General features: G+C 53.3%; 9 protein-coding genes and 1 non-coding gene across 10 annotated transcripts; 5 read left to right on the forward strand and 5 right to left on the reverse strand.

Moving 5' to 3' along the window:
* Window positions 1–48: 48 nt before the first annotated feature.
* APUU_20780S (ketopantoate reductase family protein) lies at window positions 49–1,228 on the forward strand (the record flags this gene model as incomplete). Its single annotated transcript, XM_041699459.1, has 5 exons — window positions 49–89; window positions 133–226; window positions 274–328; window positions 387–589; window positions 656–1,228. The coding sequence occupies 5 exons, from the start codon at window positions 49–51 to the stop codon at window positions 1,226–1,228; spliced, it is 966 nt and encodes a 321-aa protein (XP_041552542.1).
* A 55-nt stretch (window positions 1,229–1,283) lies between these two features.
* On the reverse strand, window positions 1,284–2,677 carry APUU_20781A (lytic polysaccharide monooxygenase auxiliary activity family 9 protein; the record flags this gene model as incomplete). Its single annotated transcript, XM_041699460.1, has 3 exons — window positions 1,284–1,661; window positions 1,722–2,428; window positions 2,506–2,677. 3 exons carry the CDS (start codon window positions 2,675–2,677, stop codon window positions 1,284–1,286), a joined length of 1,257 nt encoding a protein of 418 aa, XP_041552543.1.
* Window positions 2,678–3,408: 731 nt separating this feature from the next.
* Window positions 3,409–5,122, reverse strand: APUU_20782A (FAD-binding oxidoreductase; the record flags this gene model as incomplete). The annotated part of the gene is made up of 5 exons (XM_041699461.1): window positions 3,409–3,919; window positions 3,970–4,211; window positions 4,256–4,601; window positions 4,660–4,763; window positions 4,832–5,122. 5 exons carry the CDS (start codon window positions 5,120–5,122, stop codon window positions 3,409–3,411), a joined length of 1,494 nt encoding a protein of 497 aa, XP_041552544.1.
* Window positions 5,123–5,717: 595 nt separating this feature from the next.
* On the reverse strand, window positions 5,718–7,229 carry APUU_20783A (uncharacterized protein; the record flags this gene model as incomplete). The annotated part of the gene is made up of 8 exons (XM_041699462.1): window positions 5,718–6,103; window positions 6,165–6,232; window positions 6,284–6,358; window positions 6,402–6,703; window positions 6,757–6,827; window positions 6,882–6,918; window positions 6,973–6,992; window positions 7,040–7,229. 8 exons carry the CDS (start codon window positions 7,227–7,229, stop codon window positions 5,718–5,720), a joined length of 1,149 nt encoding a protein of 382 aa, XP_041552545.1.
* A 2,213-nt stretch (window positions 7,230–9,442) lies between these two features.
* Window positions 9,443–9,808, forward strand: APUU_20784S (uncharacterized protein; the record flags this gene model as incomplete). The annotated part of the gene is made up of 1 exon (XM_041699464.1): window positions 9,443–9,808. The coding sequence occupies one exon, from the start codon at window positions 9,443–9,445 to the stop codon at window positions 9,806–9,808; it is 366 nt and encodes a 121-aa protein (XP_041552546.1).
* Window positions 9,809–11,613: 1,805 nt separating this feature from the next.
* eng2 (putative GPI anchored endo-1,3(4)-beta-glucanase) lies at window positions 11,614–13,551 on the forward strand (the record flags this gene model as incomplete). Its single annotated transcript, XM_041699465.1, has 1 exon — window positions 11,614–13,551. One exon carries the CDS (start codon window positions 11,614–11,616, stop codon window positions 13,549–13,551), a length of 1,938 nt encoding a protein of 645 aa, XP_041552547.1.
* Window positions 13,552–13,971: 420 nt separating this feature from the next.
* Window positions 13,972–14,064, forward strand: APUU_t20007S. Its single transcript has one exon. It is a non-coding gene; the product is annotated as a tRNA-Phe (tRNA).
* Window positions 14,065–14,823: 759 nt separating this feature from the next.
* On the reverse strand, window positions 14,824–16,542 carry APUU_20786A (uncharacterized protein; the record flags this gene model as incomplete). Its single annotated transcript, XM_041699466.1, has 4 exons — window positions 14,824–15,339; window positions 15,398–15,812; window positions 15,866–15,946; window positions 16,001–16,542. 4 exons carry the CDS (start codon window positions 16,540–16,542, stop codon window positions 14,824–14,826), a joined length of 1,554 nt encoding a protein of 517 aa, XP_041552548.1.
* Window positions 16,543–17,582: 1,040 nt separating this feature from the next.
* On the forward strand, window positions 17,583–18,956 carry APUU_20787S (DUF1295 domain protein; the record flags this gene model as incomplete). The annotated part of the gene is made up of 2 exons (XM_041699467.1): window positions 17,583–18,541; window positions 18,629–18,956. The coding sequence occupies 2 exons, from the start codon at window positions 17,583–17,585 to the stop codon at window positions 18,954–18,956; spliced, it is 1,287 nt and encodes a 428-aa protein (XP_041552549.1).
* A 175-nt stretch (window positions 18,957–19,131) lies between these two features.
* Window positions 19,132–20,703, reverse strand: APUU_20788A (uncharacterized protein; the record flags this gene model as incomplete). Its single annotated transcript, XM_041699468.1, has 4 exons — window positions 19,132–19,671; window positions 19,724–20,399; window positions 20,452–20,487; window positions 20,543–20,703. The coding sequence occupies 4 exons, from the start codon at window positions 20,701–20,703 to the stop codon at window positions 19,132–19,134; spliced, it is 1,413 nt and encodes a 470-aa protein (XP_041552550.1).
* Between the last annotated feature and the right edge of the window lie 6 nt (window positions 20,704–20,709).

Below are 20,709 nucleotides of genomic sequence, written 5' to 3' on the forward strand. Positions count from 1 at the left end.
TGTCAGCTTCTGCATTCCATCTCAACACAGAATATATCCCATCCCACAATGGCGGACAAGGTCAACGTCCTCCTCTACGGACTTGGAGCGTAAGTATCTCCATATTATGTATAAACTTATCTAACCGTCCAGGATTGGCTCCTTCTACGCCTTCATCCTCCACCGCAGCGACCGCGTCCGGTTAACTGTCGTCGCGCGCTCAAACCACGACGCCGTCGTTAAAGATGTATGCCAACTCTCTACTGCATGGACTTCATTTAATAATGTCTTTAGGGCATATTCATCGACAGCAAAATCCACGGCCAGCACCGCTTCCATCCGGACCAGGGTACACTCACCCACCATTCAACTCTGAGGCAGGAGAAATGCAGAGCTAATGAAATAAGTAATCCGCTCGCCCTCAGAAACAGCAGGCCAGCACTTCGACTACATCGTGTGCACACATAAAGCGGTTGACCCGCACGGCGCCATAATCCCGCTCGACCCGGTGGTGGACGCGAAGACGACCATCGTGGTGCTGCAGAACGGCGTCGGGAACGAGGATCCTTTTCGAGAGAGATTCCCGGGCGTTACTATTATATCGGGCGTTGTACGTCCCATTCTTCGTTTTTTTTTGTTTTTTCAAACAAACTCTGGTTAACGTTTTGATATGCAGGTCTGGGTCGGCGCATCGCAGTCCAGCCCAGGGATAGTGCAGCACACAGACGCCGAGAACACCGAGCTGGGTCTCTTCCCGAATCCATCTCTCCCTACTGATCTAGAAGAGACACGACTAGAGGGATTCACGTCGCTCCTTAAGCAAGGCAAAACGCCATTCCGCACAATACCAACCATCCAAGCCGCGCGGTGGGAAAAAGTCGTGTGGAACGTCGCCTGGAACGCCATCACCACGTTAACAGACCAGGACGTATCCGGCTGGCTGGACTCCTCGCCCGAGGCGGAGGGGTATACGAAGGAGCTGATGCGCGAGGTTATTGCCGTTGCGGCGAGTTGTGGGGTTTTGTTGAAGCACGGGCTGGAGGAGGAGTTGTTGGCGAGGGCGAGGGAGTTGACGAGGACGGGGGTGTTGAGGACGAGTATGCAGGCGGATCGCGAGGCTGGCAGGAAGATGGAGATTGAGGTTATTCTTGGGACGCCGGTGAGGAAGGGGAGGGGGGCTGGTGTGGGGATTCCACGGCTGGAGAGTCTTTATGTCTTGCTTTTGGCTGTCAATAAGCGGTTGCTTTAGATACTGGTGTGGTAGAAGTACATTTGATTCTAGTATTTATAGCTGATACTGTTATCTAGTGGGCACGTTTGGCCTTGCAGTGGCCTTTTCCCTTGGACTCTCGGCCAGCATCGGCATCAGCATCTGCTGTAGCTGTAGCTGTAGCTGTAGCTGTAGTTTTGGTGGTAGTAGTCGAGTCACTGCTTGAATCGTCGCTGGAACCCTCAAACTGACTGCTGCTGATACTGCCAGAATACTCAGCAGTCGAGCCATCAATGCCCTCCAGCTTCGGCGTCAGGTCCTTGCCCTTGTTCGGCGGCCCGTTGAAGTTGCCAGCATTGCACTGGTCATCGATATTGTTGCACTTATTCTCCCAGATCTTGCAGTTCTTGCTGCCCGTTGGCGGCGCCGTCTCGTAGCACACGTCTGTCTGGTTCCAGCAATTCTTGGAGGACTGACACATCATTAGCACACACACACACACACACTACACCAAGCAGGGAAGGGGACAAACCGCCCAGCATCCCTCCTCATCACTATAACTCGGCACCTCAAACCCACACCAGTCATCACGAACAAGAATACACCCCTCCGGCTCAAGCCCCTTCTTCTGCACCGCGTTCCCCCCCGAACCAGCCTTAGCAGCTGAAGCAGCCTTCGCATCCGGTTTATAAACCGCCGGCCCAAAGCGCGGATACGGCAGCTCCAGCGGCGTCGAATACAGGTTATACGTCAACCCCTTGATCCCCAAATCATACGTATCCTTATTAATCGTTACCCCCTCAGGCACAGTGCCATCTTCAGACCCATCCAGGAACACCTGCGCACAACCAACATAGAACTGCGGGTCGGGCGGGTCCTCCTGCGCAGCATGCAGAGCCAACAATTCCGTGCGGACGAGATAATCACCACCCTTGAGCCCCTGGGGTACATTCACAGACAGGAACCCGTTATTGGCGATGAGTTTCTCCGTGCACCACTTGCTGTCGCCGTCTTCGTCGTACGTGTTCTCGTAGATCTTGAACCAGCCGTCTCCCTGTGCGGCGTTGTTAGAGGCTGTGGCGTCGACTACGGGCTTCATGTAGACGGCGCAGGGCCCCTTATGGCCTTCGTCAATGGAGCCCCCTTGGCTGCCGTCGGGCCATTCGCGGAATTTGAAGGTGAGCGTGGAGTTTTGGGAGATGGGGCAGGTTCGTTTGTTGGCGGTTTCGCCGTTGTAGCCTGTTCCGCTTTATTAACATCATCCTTTATATTTACTAACCAGTATTAGAGATTAAGGAGGGGGGGGGGGGAAATACCGCAGGCCATGGCATCGTTGGCCAGTGGGCTAATTGGGAATGTTGCCTTCTCAGGGTCATCGTTCTGGCGGATGCAGACGCCGTCTCCCTGGTTCTCGCCGTCGACATAGAGGGTTGTCATGAGGGTGTGGCCGGCCACGAGGGGGGCGAGGGCGAGGAGGGAGAAGAGCATGTTGGAAAAAAGAAAGAAAAAACAAACCTATCAAAGGAGTGTAAGAATGTAATGAAGGAATGACTGGAAAAATACTGGAGAAAGAGTGAAGAACAGACTCGGGAGACAACGAGTTATATGCTATAGCATAGCCGCCAGCCCTGACTCGAGTCAGAATGGATCAGAACTAAAATGAACCTGCAGACAACGGCCACAATGGAGTACAATTAAACAATGCAGCCACAATCAGTCGAATAGGATTGAACGAATACGAATTCCAAGTTTCAGAATCCCCCGATCGATCTGGAGCCCTGCATTGTCGTTTCAGGTGTCAGGCCAGGGCAAACAAACAGCAACAGACAAAGAACCAGGCGTATTCTCCGACAGTGGCTGCATTCGCAGTGTAACCTGGCAGGCTGGCAGGCTGGCAGGCTGGACAGGTAATGAAGTGTCTGGTCCGGTGGCATTGACAGATCTGACGGTTTAATGAGCAGGGCCAGTGCGGCGTCAAGCGCGACCGTTGGGCCAATGACACTGGCCAATGACACTGGACCCTGATGCCCGATCGGAATCTGGATCAGGAACAGGATTGGGAATGAATGAATGGTCAGGGTCTGGCGGTCCTTTTCCTGCGATCGGGGCATTTGGTGGCGGTTTCGGTTTCGGTTTCAGGTTGGGCTCGGCGCTTACACTTCTATCCAACGTGTCATAAAATAAGTAATTAAATTGGATATCCTTAAATCTAGCTATAATTATGGCGAATACACTTTAAACCCGCCAGGCATCAGGTTCTGAAAGACCGCATTCGGGTCATACTTCTGCGCAACATCGACCAGACGCTGGTGATTCGCAGCGCCATAACCAGGGAAGATGGCCTGGAAGCCCGCCGCATCGCCCATGTAGTTGAACGGGTCATACAGGCCCTCCTTCAGGGTCGCATTGTTAATCGCATACGTGGTTTCCTCGACCCACTGCATGACAACCTCGTCGTACTCGGCACCTGTCCACTCGACAACCTCAGCGTACGCGAGATACACCTTGGCCGGGTCCAGGCCCAGCGCGTTGCCGCCGGCCTTGGCGGAGGCGTCCAGCCACAGCTTGCCGATGGGCTGCCAGTCGAGCTGGATGGCCTTGATGTTGTCGGCGGGGACCTGGTCGTATAGGGCTGGAAGGCGGTCGAAGAAGGTGCTGTTGATGATGCTGACGCCGCGGTGCAGCTCGTCGAAGGTTGTGCCGGTGACCGTGCCGGCGACGAAGACGTCACTGTTCAGTTCAGTTAGCTAGGCTCGCTGGAGAGATGAGGACTTGCGTACTTGATGCCGTCGATGACCATCTGGCCGAGCTCGTCGGCGAACTGGGCCAGGGTCTTGAAGCCCAGCGTGCTGGCGTAGACGGGGATGTCGGTGAAGGGCTTGAAGGCCTCGGGGAACGCAACGCTGTCGCTGTCGTGGAAGAGGATGACAGAGGCCAGAGTTGCTGAGCCAGGCGAGGGAGCGAGAGCAGGCACAATATGCGTCTTGGGATCGGAGATGTCCGCAGAGAACGTGGCCACAGCCTACTCAGTCAGCTACATTCAACAACAATATGGCACTGACATACCTTCAAGAACTGGTCAATGTACTCCTCGGAAACCGTGTACGAACCAGCCCACACCAGCGGCGACTTGACGGTCTGCAGGCTGAACCGAGTCACCAAGCCAAAGTTGCTGCTGCCGCCCTTCAGCGCCCAGAACAGATCAGGATAGCTGTCCTTGTCGACCTCGACGACGGACCCATCGGCCAGGACAACCTCATAGCTGACGACGGTGTCGCATCCCCAGCCAACCTGGTTACCGTAGAAGTTGACGCCACCAGCAAGGAGCAGGCCAGGCACACCGACAGGACCGAGACGACCACCAGCGACACCAAGTCCGTGCGGTTCCAGGAACGAGTATACATCGCTCCACCTACTCACGTTAACATGTTAACATATTAACCATATCAAACAGAAGAGAAAAGACGCACCGGTACGACGGCCCAAGATGCAGGATGGACTCGTCCTCCGACAACTCCAGCGTATTCAGCGCCGACATGACAATCAGCACGCCATCGTCGATATTGTTCGCACCCTGTCAACGTCAGTCCCATCCAAGACTGTAAGTAGTAACTATAGGTATAGGTATAGGAGGCTGGCTACCTTGATGCCCATATGGCCACCACCGCGCACAGCAAAGTTCGCCTGCCTCTCCGTCAACAGCTTAATGCCCTCGCCGAGCTGCTGCGCCGAGTCTGGACGAAACACGCACGCCGGGGACAGGATCTCCGTGTTGGACCAGAAGTTTTGCGACTCATGGCTGTAGACCTTGTCGGAGGGGAAGAAGACCGAGTCGCCGAGGCAGCTCTTCAGCGCGTCGCAGCCCTTGGAGTCTGCGGATGAGCCGCTGGCGAGAGAGAGGAGGCTCAGCCCGAGGGCGTTAATGAGGCGCATGGTATCGTGAGGTGACCCTTCGTAGTGATCCTGATCCGATCCTGATCTGATCCTGGTGGTGATCGTGATCCTGGTGGTGATCGTGATCCTGGTGGTGGTGACCGACTGCGGGGGACCGGGAGAAATAAAGTCAACACCGCATGGCGATAGCAACGACAAGGAGAACAGCCCGGCAGCAGTTCATCCCGAGTTGCCGGGCAGAATGGTTGAGCTCGCAGTTCAACGGGCAGAGTGGGTGCAGCGGTGGATCGCAATCAGAATGTTTTTGTCATCCTGCAATGCTTCATGACTAGCGACCGACTAACAGCGTAGCGCGGTGGATCGGCCTCTGATTCATTCCTTTTCCAGGGGGATCCCCGGGCTCAGGATTTAAGCTGCTTGCAGATTCATGCAGAAATTACGGAGGAACTGAGTCGTGATCGCGATCTTGTGCACGGGTTCAGGAGTCAGGGGCATAATGACTCAATTATTAGTTACTATTGTGAATATTATGGGCATAACATAACAGATATGAAAACATCGCTAAAGAACATGATCGCCATTACCCGACATTATCCGACCCAGCCTCTCGTACTCCCTGCTAGCTTGCTAGGTCCTAGACATTACTCGCACTCCCACTCGCGCCGCCCGATTGCTTCACGTCAATCTCCACCGTCCGCATAATCCCATCCACCTCCTTCCCCAGCGAGCGCGACGGCAGAATATGCTCCTCGCTCGAATTCCCCGACTTGAACGTCGTGGAGAACTGGGTCCCGGTGTTCGAGAACGCCGGCTTCCCAGAGCGCGGCATGGAGCCCAGCGGGTGCGAGTTGCCGCGCGACTGCGACGGATACGCGTATGCATTGTTGCTTCTGCTTGACGAGAGTCCGAGGAGACGGGGGAAGTAGCGGCGCACGAAGGGGCGCATGGCTGTCACGCAGCCGCCGGTGATGCCTAGGTTGAGCTCGATCACGCACCACATTAGGGCGTTGGTGGTGGCCCCTATACGTATTTGTTAGCTTCGTCGTATCGATTGGGACCGGAGAGATGGGAGGGAGCATACAGGTTAGGTCTTCGGTGTGCTGGAGGGTGTAGAGACTAGACAGACGGATGCAGCTCACGACGCCGACACTGTCAAGTCAGTATAACGTATAACTTCGTATAATAAAGACGAGTACTCACAAGCATCCAGTGGCTAGCACCAAGCCCACGGCAATCTTCTGTCTCAGCGGCATCTGCAGTCGTCGCAGCCAGGGTCTAATCAATCAGCAGGGCTCATAGTATAGCTGAGAATACATACACAGGAACCAAGACAGTCGCGAAATCAGTAAAGATACCCAATCCCGCATTCGCAAAGTAGAACACCGGCCGGTTCATGCAGTAGCCTTCGGTGATAGTCATGTCCCACGACTTCGCAACCGGGGTGCACGAGAAGACGTTGGCGAGCACGCTGGCGACGTTGTACGAGGCTGCAATGAAGACGAGCGTCCACACGGCCAGGTGGAAGTTGCGGCTGGGGAAGATGCGCATGTAGAACAGCAGCACCGACACTTTGAGGAAGCCCGTGCCGATGCAGTACATTATCGCGGCGATGACGTTAAGCTGGCTTGTTAGACTTGCGTATAGATGCGAATAGAGCGTTCGATTCGTCGTACCTTGAGGAAGTGTGGTGAGAGATGGCTGACAGGGACATTCCACATATGCACGGCGAGTCCCCAGTTCAGCACTATATCGTCAGCAGTGTTTTAACAGTGAACATTGCAATGGCCTGTCTACTTACTCTCGAGAATAATCCCGCTCAGCACGCATGAACACATCTGTCTGGTTAGCATCCAAGCCCATAAAGCCTTGATTCCCAAGGAGGAACGCACAAACGAAATAATCATTAAATCTGCAGAGTCAGTATAGCACTTCCACAGCAGCCAGACAAATACTTACAGTCGTCCCAGCGGAACCCACTCGCAATAAACGTTCGAGTCCATAGTCGAATCCCCATCGACACCAGCGCGATGAACAGGAACACAACATTCACCACCACAAACCTGTCGCCATCGTACGTTGGATTGACAAAGTTGGACTTCTCCCCGGGTGGCGGCGCCAGCGATGGCATTTCATCCATTGAGGCCATCTTGCGAGTTGTTAATCGGATTGTTGTTTAGTATTTGATTGTTGCTGTTGTTGCTGTTGTTGCTGTTGCTGATATCAGGACGTCCCCACGTCCAGACAAACGATCTCAATGCCCCATTGATCGAGGCCTGTTGCTGCGAAGAGTGTTTCAATGTTTCAGGAGAGAAGTTTGGATCCGGGGAGCCCTATTGATTTTAAGCAACAGTGCCCCAGTTCCAGTTCCATTCCAGTCCCAGTCCAGTTCCAGAGATCCAGAGATAGACAGGCCCGATGAGTCTCCATCCATGAGTCTCCAGCGAGTACTTCCCCGAAAGTTTGATTCATTTAGCCGCAGAGGCTGGATGTTGCCATGGCCAGAATGAGCTCGATCGGGATATCCAAGGCGTCAATCGCTATCACTACTGTATATTATTCGATAGGGGGAACCCCAGATCCGGAAAAAATGGCCAACAAGAAAGAGCCTTCCTAAGTTCCTGGTCCCATGTCAATCTATGGTTCCATGGTTTTATGTATCCGTGACGGGTCCACCGAGCACTTCATAACTTGGATGTTTCAGTTTCTAGAAAGAAGGCCGTGGATCTGATACAATTCGCGAATATCTTCCGGTTAGTCTTTATCTAGGCTGTCTTTTGCCCATGTAAAGCATCGCTCATCCTCCTTCACATGAGATGTAACCTTCAGTCTGATTCCTCTGAAGACCGGCCCAAACCGCCTCTGCAGAGCCAAGAAGCATGCAGGATCAACAAGGTGAAGAGTGAAGAGTGAAGAATCAGACTCAGACTCAGACTCAGCATGGTCGAGTCAATCCGCCTCCAGGTCCACTCAGTAGTGGAAGTTTGTTCCCCAGTCCACAGCGGACCGGACTTTTGGGGCTGCAGCCGTTCCCAGCCGGATGGCAGCTTAGTCTCCCTAACCGATTCAATAATGATGTTTGGTTTGAGCTTTGGGCAGTCCACGTCCTGCCGTGTCTCGGACTCTCTGTCTAACATCAATGGCTCGTCATTCATCGCTGGGTCGCCAGACGTCAGAACGGCAGACGGCAGACGGCAGACGCCCGCTCGCCACTGAGGCACTGACAGGACTGACCCTCATTAATATCTCTATAGACTATACGTAGTAGACTATTTAAAGAGGCTGCCGTTTGAGTCTTGTCCAGCACGATTCGTGTTGTTCTCCGCTCGGTAATTTCCCTCCCGTCGCGTGCTCAAAACCAGCTTGCCCTAAACGCTCACAACATTTGCCTATCCTGGAATTGCGGCACAGACCGAGCAGATCGCATGCTGCGCCGCCAAAGTTAAACGCGCAGGGCCAGCCATGTCGGTTAAGTTAGTGCTTACCAATTCGACCGGAGTCGAGGAAGGTGGTCCCGGCGTACGGTTGATGTAGTCGACATTAAGAGAGTGGACAGTGGAGGGCTGGAGGTGGTCAAGACGATCAGGGGGAGAGGAACAAACAAGCGAGCAATTATCAATTTGACAATTAGTATCCGCACTGCAACCGGGCAGCCCTGATTCAAGTTCAGAGTCAAGGCAGACCCCGAACGCCAACGAGAATGAGAATGAGAACCTGAAGATCTCCACCCATCGCGCGGTTCTTCTACTTCGGCCGACGACCCACAGGGCCACTCTCCCACTCCCACATCCACCCAGCTGCCAGCATCATGAACTTGGGTTATCCCAGACGATCTTGCGAGAACAGGAAAGGCTCCGGCCGATCGGCTGCTGCAGTCGAGTTTGATCTACGCTGCAGTTGCACTCTGCAGTCTGCGCTCTGCACTGCCGTGGTGGTGGCACGGTCTCCCTACATGGAACTATACCTTATCAAGTTATCAACAATCAGGTCAAGTTGTCAACACATGCGCCATTGCATAAGAGGATCTTCAGGATCTCCGTAAGCCAGTTTGCATCACTTACAAACCTCGGAGGCAGTAGTACTACGGTGCTTGAATAAGGGTTTGTGCCGCTTGTGCCGTTTGTGCCGTAGCTATAGAGAGGACCTTGTAAGATGCCGTGCTGATAATAGTCGCGAATAATGGTACTGAGCTTTGCCAATCACCGGTGCCTTGTCTGAATAAGGGAGGACTTCATATTCGTCTTCATTATTATTCATGGCCATGGTGTAGTTTTGCATAAAAATGGTCAATGCTTACAGGGCTGGAGATCGACCCTACAGTATTTCTGTCACCAAATATTACAACGTTGCAAAATCAGCAAAATGATGTTGAGATCTGAACTTCTACTATACTTATCATTTATGTCTGTCTGCATCATCGACCAGAAGATATTCATGCAGTCCTACCGTGGAGGTTCCAGGAGAACAGACTCCGGCATCAACTCAACAACCACCGTCGAAGCCTTATCCCTGGAAGGCTCTAATGGACTTGGCAGCAACGCTGTCTACAACTCTCTTCGAGTCTTTACCACTGCCACACCGCAAATGTCAATGCTCTCGGCCATAGGTAATTCTGCTATCCCTCCCTTCGCCGGCTCTGAAGCAACTTTTTCTACTACCTACACATTCACCATTGCCTTCCCCGATGAGCAACCCGGCCAGTCATCAATCCTACCTAGCCTGAAGTAGACAGCCAGTGTAGCCCGCAGATCTTCTTTGCAAAGTACGGAGTACATCAACGTGATCTTCATCCGCCGGTCTCGCCAAGCCCGGGTCTGTGCTCTTTGCATCGGCGGGTGTCGTCAGGACGGTCGATTCATGCAGGGAGTATGATTAACGAGGATCGCGAGGCTGCGATCGAGCGGAATGACGTGGTCCTTCTGGTTTGACTGATTTGGTGCGGCTTAGACGCATTGCTGGTGCCTGAGTTGTCGTGCTGAAGGATGGAACGGCAGTGATGTGTTGGTCTCAACGGTAGAGCTGGAAACTCTGGTTACTGTACTGCCAAGGTGCCGTGGGTCATGAGGTCGAATAATATGAGCGCAGGCTGATATAGTCTCGATAGTCGGTACTAGTAGCTGTTGGTGTTTAGTTTGGAGGTATATCACTAGTTTCATGCGGTCAGAGGTCATGTCCCGCAGACTATAAAGACATGGATACAGTAGTTGGTTAACTAGATCAGTCGCCCAGATACAGACGTAAAATCAGTCCAGCATGAAACGCGACTCGGACCGATGTGTTGAGTGAGACCCGTTTTTTGTCAACAATATGCCGGGTATTATACGAGGTTCCATGGAATGGCGGTGCGAACCATGGAACGGTCGCCATGGTACAGATCATGTTTTGATATCATCTCATCGAGATTGAGACGATTGAGATGGTTGAGATGAGAGATGATTGAAATTCTTGAAATTACTGAGATAATTGAGATGTTGTGCCTCAGGCAGGAACCCCGCTCTCTTTTTCTCCAGAATGCAACTCATCAACTCATCAACTCATGATCAACTTCACTTCATCCCTACATGACAGAATCAGGGGAATCTCCAGGCTCAGCCGCCATGTAATTTCCTATCATTCGAGCAGGCGGCTGGGCTCGCTCCACCGCCGTGTTCTCTCGAGTCTCGATCTCGACTCTCGACTCTGGATGCGACGCTGGACTGGTTGGCGCCCGATCGCTGATTCTCCTGTGGCGCCGACACAGTCTGGAATGCTGTTGCCACCACAACTCTCGCGTACGCTCATTACAATCATTTGCAACCTCATTGTCAATTACCTGCTAATCAATCAAACACAATAGGCACAATAGGCACAATAGGTCTCTATTCAGACGCAGAGACGTTCGTATTCAATTGTTGACTTCTCGAGTGTGTTGCTGGTTGCAACCTCCCCTGTTTCAAGTTGACATCTCGCGTTTCAGACGCTGCAAGGAGACTCCACTGGGCGCCATCGTTGACGCCGGAGCTGCCGAACATGCCTCGATGAGGAATGAGTTATCTTGGCTCGTCACTGCGCTGCTGTTCCTGCGTCCTCATTTGCTGCTGCTGCTCTACACAATTCCTCACGCTGCGCTGGCCACGCCTCTGGATTGGACGACGCCACAATCTAGATTGGTCAACAATGCGCGGGCGTTCCAGATTCCAGGCCTGCGGCCCGGCCTGTGCTGGTCGTATATAGGCCCGTTGCCCAGGGTCTGCAGCTATCTGTCTCACATACTTCAGTTCTCGTCGTCTTTCTTTCTTGCTGTCCTTGCCCTCTACATTCTTTGTTGGGCCACTTCGTCATTGCGGATTGATTCTGCATTTTTCTCTCCTTCGTCATTTGACTTACTGCGTAACTACGGCCTTGACGGTCTATTTCCATTCCTTTTCATTCTCTGATCTTGATCGATCGATCTATTTGCATCTGCTCCCTGCATCCACTAAAGCAGTCCATTCACTCTTTCATATAGCAATTTACCTACTACAAAAAAGTTTTCTATTTCAACTCAGATCACAATGTCCTCCTCATCGCTGATGCGGACGGTGGGCTCTCTTGCTGCCTCTGCCATCATCTTCCCTGCAGTCGCCCAGGCCGCTGGCAATTACAAGCTCAAAAATTCCTGGGAGGGCGAGAAGATCCTTGATCACTTTCACTTCTTCGACGCCCCTGACCCCACAAACGGTTTCGTCACCTATGTCAACCAAAGCCATGCAGAGGACGCCGGCCTTGTAAAGGTCACCGACAGTGGAAGCCTTTATATGGGCGTCGACTATGAAACAGTTCTCACTGCCGATGGCCCAGGCCGCGAGTCTGTCCGTATCGAGAGCAACCAATACTACGACCAGGGTCTCTATGTCGTCGATATCCAGCACATGCCGGGCAGTATCTGCGGTACATGGCCTGCCTTTTGGACAGTCGGTCCCAACTGGCCAGCCGACGGTGAGATCGATATCATTGAAGGTGTCAACCAGCACGACGCGAACAAGATTGTACTGCACACCAGTGGCTCGTGCGATGTCGGGGGTGAGAAGGATATGTTGGGCGAGATGACATCGAGCGAGTGCGGTGATGCATCAGGCACTATCGGGTGCGTGGTCGAGGGCCAAAAGGGCTCTTCCGGCACGCCCTTCAACAAGGCCGGTGGTGGTGTCTATGCTATGGAATGGCAGGAGGAGTACCTCAAGATCTGGTACTTCCCGCGATCTGAGATCCCCGAGTCCCTTTCCAACGGCAAACCAGACACTTCGTCGTTCGGCAAGCCCATGGCCCATCTGCAGGGCACCTGCAACTTCAAGGAACGCTTCACCCACCAGAAGATGATCCTCGACACCACTTTCTGCGGTGACTGGGCCGGCGGTGTTTTCGGTGACAGCGGCTGCCCTGTCAGCGACAAGAGCAACCCCATGCAGAGCTGTGTCAACTACGTCGCCGAGAACCCTAAGGAGTTCAAGAACGCATACTGGGAGCTCAACTCCATCAAGATTTTCCAGGTTGGCGGAGACTCCGAGGAGGCTCACGGAACTCAGGCCGCTGCCACCACAAGCAAGACTACAGAGGCTGCTCCCGAGACCACCGCCACTGCCCCTTCCACTCAGACCGAGGCCGTGACTCACGAGACAGCTACCACCACCACGGTGAACACTCGTACTGAGACGGTGACTGAACACACGACTGAGCCTACTCACGCCCCAGCCACGACCGAGGCTCCTAGCGCCCCTTCAAATGCCGAGTCTGCCAGCTCGCAAACTTCCTCCAAGAAGAAGACTAGCTATGTCACCAGGACTACTACTCTCTGCCCCGCCGAGAGCCTCCAAACCGCGAACGTCGTTCCAAACCCAGACCCGACGAACCCAGCCTCGACGAACTCAGCCCCTCCGTCAGAGGCATCAATTGAGACAATTGAGTCCGTAGCTGAGCCAGAAACAACATCCGCTCCCGCTGTCACCCACGAGCCCGAGACTCCAGCCACAACACAGCCCTCAATTGAGACCGTAGCTGAGCCAGAAACTACATCAGCTCCCGCTGTCACCCACGAACCCGAAGCCCCAGCCACCGAGAGCGCTCCAACAACCGAGACCTCCGTCGACCCCGTTGCACAGCCAGCTACTAGCAGCGCACAAACCACTCCTGCCACACATGCGCCCCAGGAGCCAGAGACCTCATCGTCGTCCATCCCCCCAGCCAGCGTGATCTACACCGCTCCTCGTGAGGGCACTACAAGCAGCAGCACCTCCTGGAAAATCAACTCCAGCTCGTCAATCTTCGTCTCCGTCCCCAGCGCCGAGCCATCATCTTGGAAAACCACAGATGCCGCCCTTCCAAGCGGCGCCGAGCCTACCGCCACCGGCACACCGACCACGCCATCGAGCCCCGTGTTCACTGGCATGGCGAGCAGAATGTCGGCATCGGCGTCCGTCGTCCTCGGCGCCCTCGCGCTCCTGCTGGTAGTTTAATCCTAATTTGAACAAGCCTTGTCTCTGTTTGTTTTTGTCCCTGTCTATTTTATACCGTATTTAGCTCGGTGCTGAACCAATACCCTTCAGCTTGCCCTGTGTTTTGTTTTGTTTGTATAATTAGGTTGGCTGTCTGGCGAGAATCATACCCCAGCGCTGCTCGCTTGAGTTTCTTTGATGGACTGTCGATGTCAATTCGTGGCATCCTCTAAATTTGTTTCATTCCACTCCGAGGCAAGAATAGCTAGATAATAGAATATAATCTCCCGATTATCGGATTCCGCTATTTATAAATTAGAGATTGAACATTTACGTATCTGTTTGCCTTGACAAAAGTCTGCACCCTTGAGACTCGTTAATTTGGTCTTAATTTTCACTTAACCAGATGTCGTCACGATCCGACCGAACTGGCACAAAAATGGGGTTATAGCTCAGCGGGAGTAGCGTTCGACTGAAGTTCAACTTCACTCATCCTTAATCGAAAGGTCCCTGGTTCAATCCCGGGTGACCCCATGTATCTTTTTTTCTTCCCGTTCCCTAATTTCCCTGCTTAGACTGTTTATTTTTGCGGTACGGCTGGTGGGTTCATGGGACTCGGCATGTATGTGGGGCTGGAATCTTAGCATGGATTATGTGTGTACGGTAGTCCAGTATACTCGGTAAATAAAGTAATGTAGGGTCAGGGTGTATCTAATATGGTGCTCTTTATATAGAGAGAGAGATTACTGTTACCCGGTATTCTTTGAACTCAATGGTTAGACATTCGGCAAATGTACTTTTATGCGGTACACGGGAGTGAATATATATCAGGACAACCCATTGCAGATTACTAACAACAAGATTATAACAAAGTAATTAAAAGTCTCGTGGCATTATACTAACCAGACATCTGAATCTAAAAGTATCAAAAGTATAATTAATATTAACTCAAACCAATTGTTTGTTGCCCTGTTGATCTCCGCGCAACCACATGGCTGATCACCTTCACAAGGACACCATCCGACGACAAAGTTAAAGCTCAAGATAATTTGGTAGTTAAGGTTAACCACGTGCAGAACCTGAAAGAGCAAAGTTTAGTCTAGCTAGAGTTTCTATCCTGGATAAACTAAGTTTAACCCTCACGACGTTTCAAGTCCATAGTTCTTCACTGGAGTAGAAGAATGGTTCAATCGCCCTGGGCAATTCACCCTAGGAATACCGCATTATAGAGCTCATTTTCTCATTCAATAGCCTTTTGGGAGAAGGTGGCTTTCTCACCTTGACATGGCAGGCCTAACAATAGTCATCTATACGCCCAGAATCAACCACCTGGATGATCTTCCCATCGTCAGCAAAAAGCAAAAGATCCTCCGACCCAGCCTCAAAAGCCGGCCACTCAAACACCACACTCTTATCAGGATTCGCCTTAACCCCATCCAACGCCAACCGTACAGGACCCCTTGCCGGGTCCTCCACAAAGGACAACCACAGCGCCTGCATGGCATAGCTAACATCCCACTCAAACCGAGTAGAAGGACCCCCATACTGGGAATGCGTGCCGAAGAGGAGCGGTAATTCAGAACTGTGGTACGCGCCAAACCAAGGGAGAGGCGAGATGTTGGAGAAGTTGCCGGCGTATTCGTAGCGGTATGTGGTCAGGCCGGCGAGGTCACGGTTCTTTGCCTCCTCTGCAACTGGGCATGCGATTGTGGACATGGTTGAGTTGAATAGCGCTTCATCGCCTGGTCCGGTCGGTGTGAAGGGCACGAAACCGGCGCCTTCGTTGCTGTTGCTTCCGATTATTAGGGGCTTTAGGGAGTAGGGTTAGCTTGGTTTTTAGAAGAGCGAAGAGAAGAGGTCTACGTACTGTCTGTGCGATTTTGCCCTCTAATCCCCGCTGCGCCCAGTTGGAAAACACTGTTTTGTTATCGGCGATTGGAGTAAATGCCAGAGAGGGACTGGAGTTATTGCCCGAGTAGTACGACAGCGCATTCTCCAGCGTCTGCGCAGGCACCTCTCGGACACAGCTGAGTATCTCATCGTCATCGCCATCCCCGCAACCAACTAGACCCGCCAGGAAGGTGAAATTGGACTGCGCGACGTCGCGGTTCCGGATGATAGTGGGCGAACCGGAATCTGCAATTAGGGCATTGACAATGGGGTCCTCTGGGTAGCCGTAGGGATAGACTGCCACGCTTGCTGCTCCGGCAGACTGACCCCAGAGGGCGATTCTTCCAGGGTCGCCGCCGAAGTTGGCGATGTTTTGGTGAACCCATTCGACTCTGCATACAAGAAGGTTAGTATCTCGATACGATGAGGTAGACGGGATACCTACGCTAATCTCTGGTCTAGCAGGCCGACATTCTGGTCCTCCAAGGCCTTTGAGTTGGGGAATCCAAAGACATTGACTCGATAGCTGTGAAAGATGTCAGAATGTACTGAATGTCAATATACAATGCTGGAAACCGACTTCATAATGACCACGATATGATCCTGCGTACGCTGAACCCACTGATCAGGAATCTTATACAGCGACGCCTGCCCACCACTCGTGAATCCGCCACCCGGGATATAAAGAAGGACAGGAAGCGGTCGCTGCTGGGAGCTAATACTTTCCAACCGGGGCGCCCAAATCGACAGATACAGACAATCCTCTGAATCCCCACCGCTAATCAGGAATCCGTTCTCGTATTCTGTGTAGATAGTCGAGCTGTTCGAGTTGAACTGCTGCATGCACGAGTCGGGGAGGGCGAAGGCATTGATGGTCGTGCCATTGGGATTCTTGCTCTGCGGCGGCGCGAAGCGTAGATCGCCGATTGGGGGTTCGGCGAAGGGGACTCCGAGGAATTGGCGGACGTCGGGGGCAGACTGGTTGAAGAAGCCCTGGATGGGACCGCTGGAGGTGTGGATGAATAGGCCTGCATTGGAAGAACCGTTGCTGGACGATGCTGGGGCGCCCAGGACAGGCAGGGTAAATAGGAGAGAACCCAGGCTCTGCTGAAGGAACCGCATTTTGTCGGTGATAATCGTCCAGACTGGGATCGAAGAGACTGAAACTTAGGCAGCGACCTGCCTGTGCCTTTTATACATGCTGTAGGACCGATTATCCGGTTGGTAGTTTAACGTGAAGGCGTGATTTGTTTGTTGAGAATCGAAGCCAGAGACGGCAGAACGCTTAGCCCATGGAGTCACAGACGGCTCGTATAAACACCGTCAAGATTAGGCGTCGGTATAATGCATACTACTCGTGGATTATTGTAGAGCTAACAGCCAAGTGGGGAACAGCGCAGGCCTGTATGGGGAAGCTTGGGGTAGCCAAGTTAGGGCGCGGGGAAGATGGGGCTGTTTAAGAACCACGCAGGATTATGAATGGAAAGATTATGGATGGAAAAGCGCTCTGCCGGACATGTGTGGTATAACCGTGTGCAAGTCTTGCCTGCATAATTCAACTCCTGTTTGAGGACCATTCCATATTCAGACCATTCATCTGTGTACCAACACGGTTCCTTGGCTGCGTTACCAGCAGAGCATAATATTGATCAGGCTTGTACAGGTCAGCTTATAACCACCTGATAGCTTAGCCCTAAGTTGCTACGTTAAGACCAATGTATCTTTATGACCGTACGTGGTGGCCATGGTCCTAGTGAGCGACGCCTTTGGTTGTTTTTAACCAAGCAATGTCCCTGCTGAAATAGATGTACATGTAATGTTTTCTTGTCCAATATGCACTCAAGGAGGGTAAGGATGTGCGTTGTTACGGTAAATGCATTGTGAGTTTTGGAGGCGTCGTGGTTACTCCGCATATCGAAGCCAGCCCTATCTCGGTAGCTGCACCAAACAACCAGCATCATCTAATAAATATTTATTCTTTATACTCCGTGAATAACCTGACGTAGTCCTCGTAATTAAACTGTGCTCGGTTGGCAGCGGGGCAGCCGGAATGTGACTGACGTCAAGATATCAACGTGGATGATGCAATGCTGAGGTCGTCGCTTTAAAGACACAACCCCAGCTGCTCTCTCAATCCAATTCCCCAAATCCTGTCCACCAAAATGGCAGAACAAGACATATACGGCCGTGGCATGTCTACGGGGTCTTTCCCCCTAGACAAGGCCGCAGATCGCCTAGACCATGCCGCGCAGCACCTCCCAAACGCCCCCAGAGGAGCAGGAGGCGCCGAACAAGACCTCTACGGCTCCCACTTCAGCTCCGCCTGGGAACACGCCAAAGAGCGATTCCCCCATGTAGGCGGACCAGCCCATACCAGAGTCGTAGAAGGCTATCCCGGCGACACAGCTGCCGAGCAGGACCGCTACGCCTCGCACTTCCGGCCAGGCTCAGGCTCAGGCCCCGGCGGTCTCAGCGGCAGCCCGAACGTCGCAGCCGTCGGTCTCCTCAATTCCACAGTCCTCCCCTCATTCAGCTTCCACGCGGCCTTCTCCGCAATCGCATACGGCATCTCGCGCTACACCGACCGCGCCGAAGGCAAAGACTGGCTATGGCCCACCGGGATGACCCTGAACGCCTGGTACAGCGCCCTCGGCACAAGAGTCCTCCACGACGGCCTCCCGCTCTCAACCGCCTGGTCCAGCCTCAACTACAGCGAGAGACTTCTTCTCGGCGGCGTAACCGCCTGGGGCGTGCGTCTTTTGTCACGGATCGCCAGCCGCGGAATCGAGCGCCGGGGCGACGACCCACGGTACACGGCCGCGAAGCAAGAACCGGGATTCTGGAATAAGGCGCTCGCGAATCTTTTCCTCCCCGAGGCTGCGGCGCAGACGCTGATATCGTTGCCGTTTGTGTTGCCGTTTCGCGCGAGGGGGGAGAGTATCAGGGCGTCTCCCGCGGCTGGGGATGTGAATCGGTGTGGAGCGCATTCGCTTGCGGTGTTTTTGTTCTCGGCGGGGTTTGCGCTGGAGGTTCTGGCGGATTTGAGACTTGCGAAGCATAAGAAGGATGGTGATAAGGGGATTTGTCGGGATGGGGTTTGGAGTGTTGTTAGGCATCCCAAGTGAGTACATACCTACCCATCCATCCATCCTAAGTATCATGCCATGGGCATGGTAAGGTATCTGGAGTAATGTACTGACGAATACAGCTACCTCGGCGACGCGCTCATCCACGCCTCATTCCCGATCCTGCTTATCGGCGCGGGTCTCTTCCACCCTCTCGCCGCGCTGGGCCCTATCGTGAACTACGTGTTCCTGCGGTTCGTCGGCGGAGACCGCGAGAACGAGCAGACGCAGGTGGAGCGGTACGCCAAGGAGGACCCTATCAAGGCGCAGCAGTTCCAGGAGTACCAGCAGGAGAAGAACAGCTTCTGGCCGGACGTGAAGGAGGCGAGTAACAAGTGGAGCTGGATTGTTGTTGGTGCTGGTGCTGCGGGTGTGTTGCTTGAGAGGGGGTTGAAGTCGTTGACTGCGTAGGGAAGTTTTGTATACTACAGTATACTATTGCAACGTTATGTTAATGGAGTTATGGACTGTAATATTTGCAATATAAAAAAAACGCCGGTATTCCCGTTATACGTATCATCGTCTAGGCTATAGAAACAAGAAGCCCTCTAGGGCTATTTACATATATACTAAGTAGTAGGTAGACCTACACCCTCGGCGCAGCCTTGACCTTCAAGAAAATCTGCAACGCAAGGTAAGACAGCACACCCGTGAAACACAACCCACTGATAACGCCAAAGCCCATAAGGTACTTCGGCTTATCATCATCAGGAAAGAGGTAAGCGCCGTAAATCTGCGCCAGGTTGCCCATGGCATTGACCAGGGCGAGCGAGATTGCACGCACCTCGCGCGGCATGTCCCCGAAGCTGGTAGACGCGTAGGCAAGCGACAGCCCGTTCGACGCCCAGAGGCCCATGGCCATGATGACGAGCAGGGCGTAGCGAGCCTTGAGGTCGTAGACGGCGCAGATGACGATCGAGCAGACCATTGCTACTAGCATCATGGCGACGAGGAAGAACCCGCGGTGGCGCTGGTGGTGGTCGGCGAAGTAGCCGACTATGGCGTTGCAGACGAAGGCGGCTGCGTAGATGGGGATGACCATGTACTGGGCCATGTTGCCGGTGTAGCCGAGGCCGGAGACGAGGGTTGGGTAGAAGTAGGAGAGGGTGGAGGAGCCGACGATTGCCTGTGATGTTAGACCAAGAACGTAAAGGGTATAGAAGGTGAAGGGGAGGTACCATGTAGCCGAGGACGAAGAGCCATGTTTTCCAGTTGCTCAGGCTGCGCTTCAGTGCTTGGGAATGGGTCAAGGCTGGGCCATCGCTGGTCTCAACCATCATCGCCTCAGCGGCCATTCTAGCCAGGGCAAGCTCGCGTTCGCTCTCGGTAAGCCGGGTCGTCGTGGCAGGGAAGTCAAGCAGGAGGAAGCTGGCGATGATGGAGACACCGGCTGTGGCAGCCCCCTCGACAATGAACAGCCACCTCCAGCCAGCAATACCATGGACGCCGTCAAGGCCCCCGACGATTCCACCAGCGATCAAACCGCCAAAGGCACCGGAGAGGATAGCGGCCGAGATGTAGACAGCAAAGCGCTTGCTCTGCTCCGACTTTTTGTACCACGAGCTGATTACCAGGAGGACACCAGGCGCGAACCCAGCCTCGAGCACACCCATTGCGACTCGGAAGCCGATGAGGCCTTGGTAGGTCTTGACAAAGGCCATGCCGATAGTCACGCAGCCCCAGGCGAACATGATGATGGGGAGCCAGACGTTGGGCTTGATGTGTTCGAGGAGCATGTTGGAGGGGATCTCGAAGACGACGTAGCCGACGAAGAAGACGACCAGGGCGATGGAGTAGCGGTTGGAGTCGAGCTCGAGTTCTTGTTCCATGCCGGCGACTTTGGCATTGCCGACGCTGCAGCTGTTAGTGATGTACACAGGAGACAGAGACGTAGTGTATAGCATACTTGGTTCTGTCCATATAACTCAGCAGGTACATGATCCTGCGATGGTTAGCCTGGTATGCTTCAATGTGCTTCAGTGTCATGGCAGACCCACCAGATGCATGGTAACAGGTAGAGGTCAATCTTCCGGACCAGTTTCTTCTCTTCATCAGTCCCTGGAACGTAGCTAGCCGCCAAAGCCTCATGGGTGGTGGCAGGCTTTCCCTCGATGTCCTCTACCTCAGCCATGGAGGCAGTGTCATGGGCGTCTTTCATCTTCAA

The sequence above is a fragment of the Aspergillus puulaauensis genome, chromosome 2, assembly GCF_016861865.1.
Source record: "Aspergillus puulaauensis MK2 DNA, chromosome 2, nearly complete sequence".
Classification (NCBI taxonomy): Eukaryota; Fungi; Ascomycota; class Eurotiomycetes; order Eurotiales; family Aspergillaceae; genus Aspergillus; species Aspergillus puulaauensis.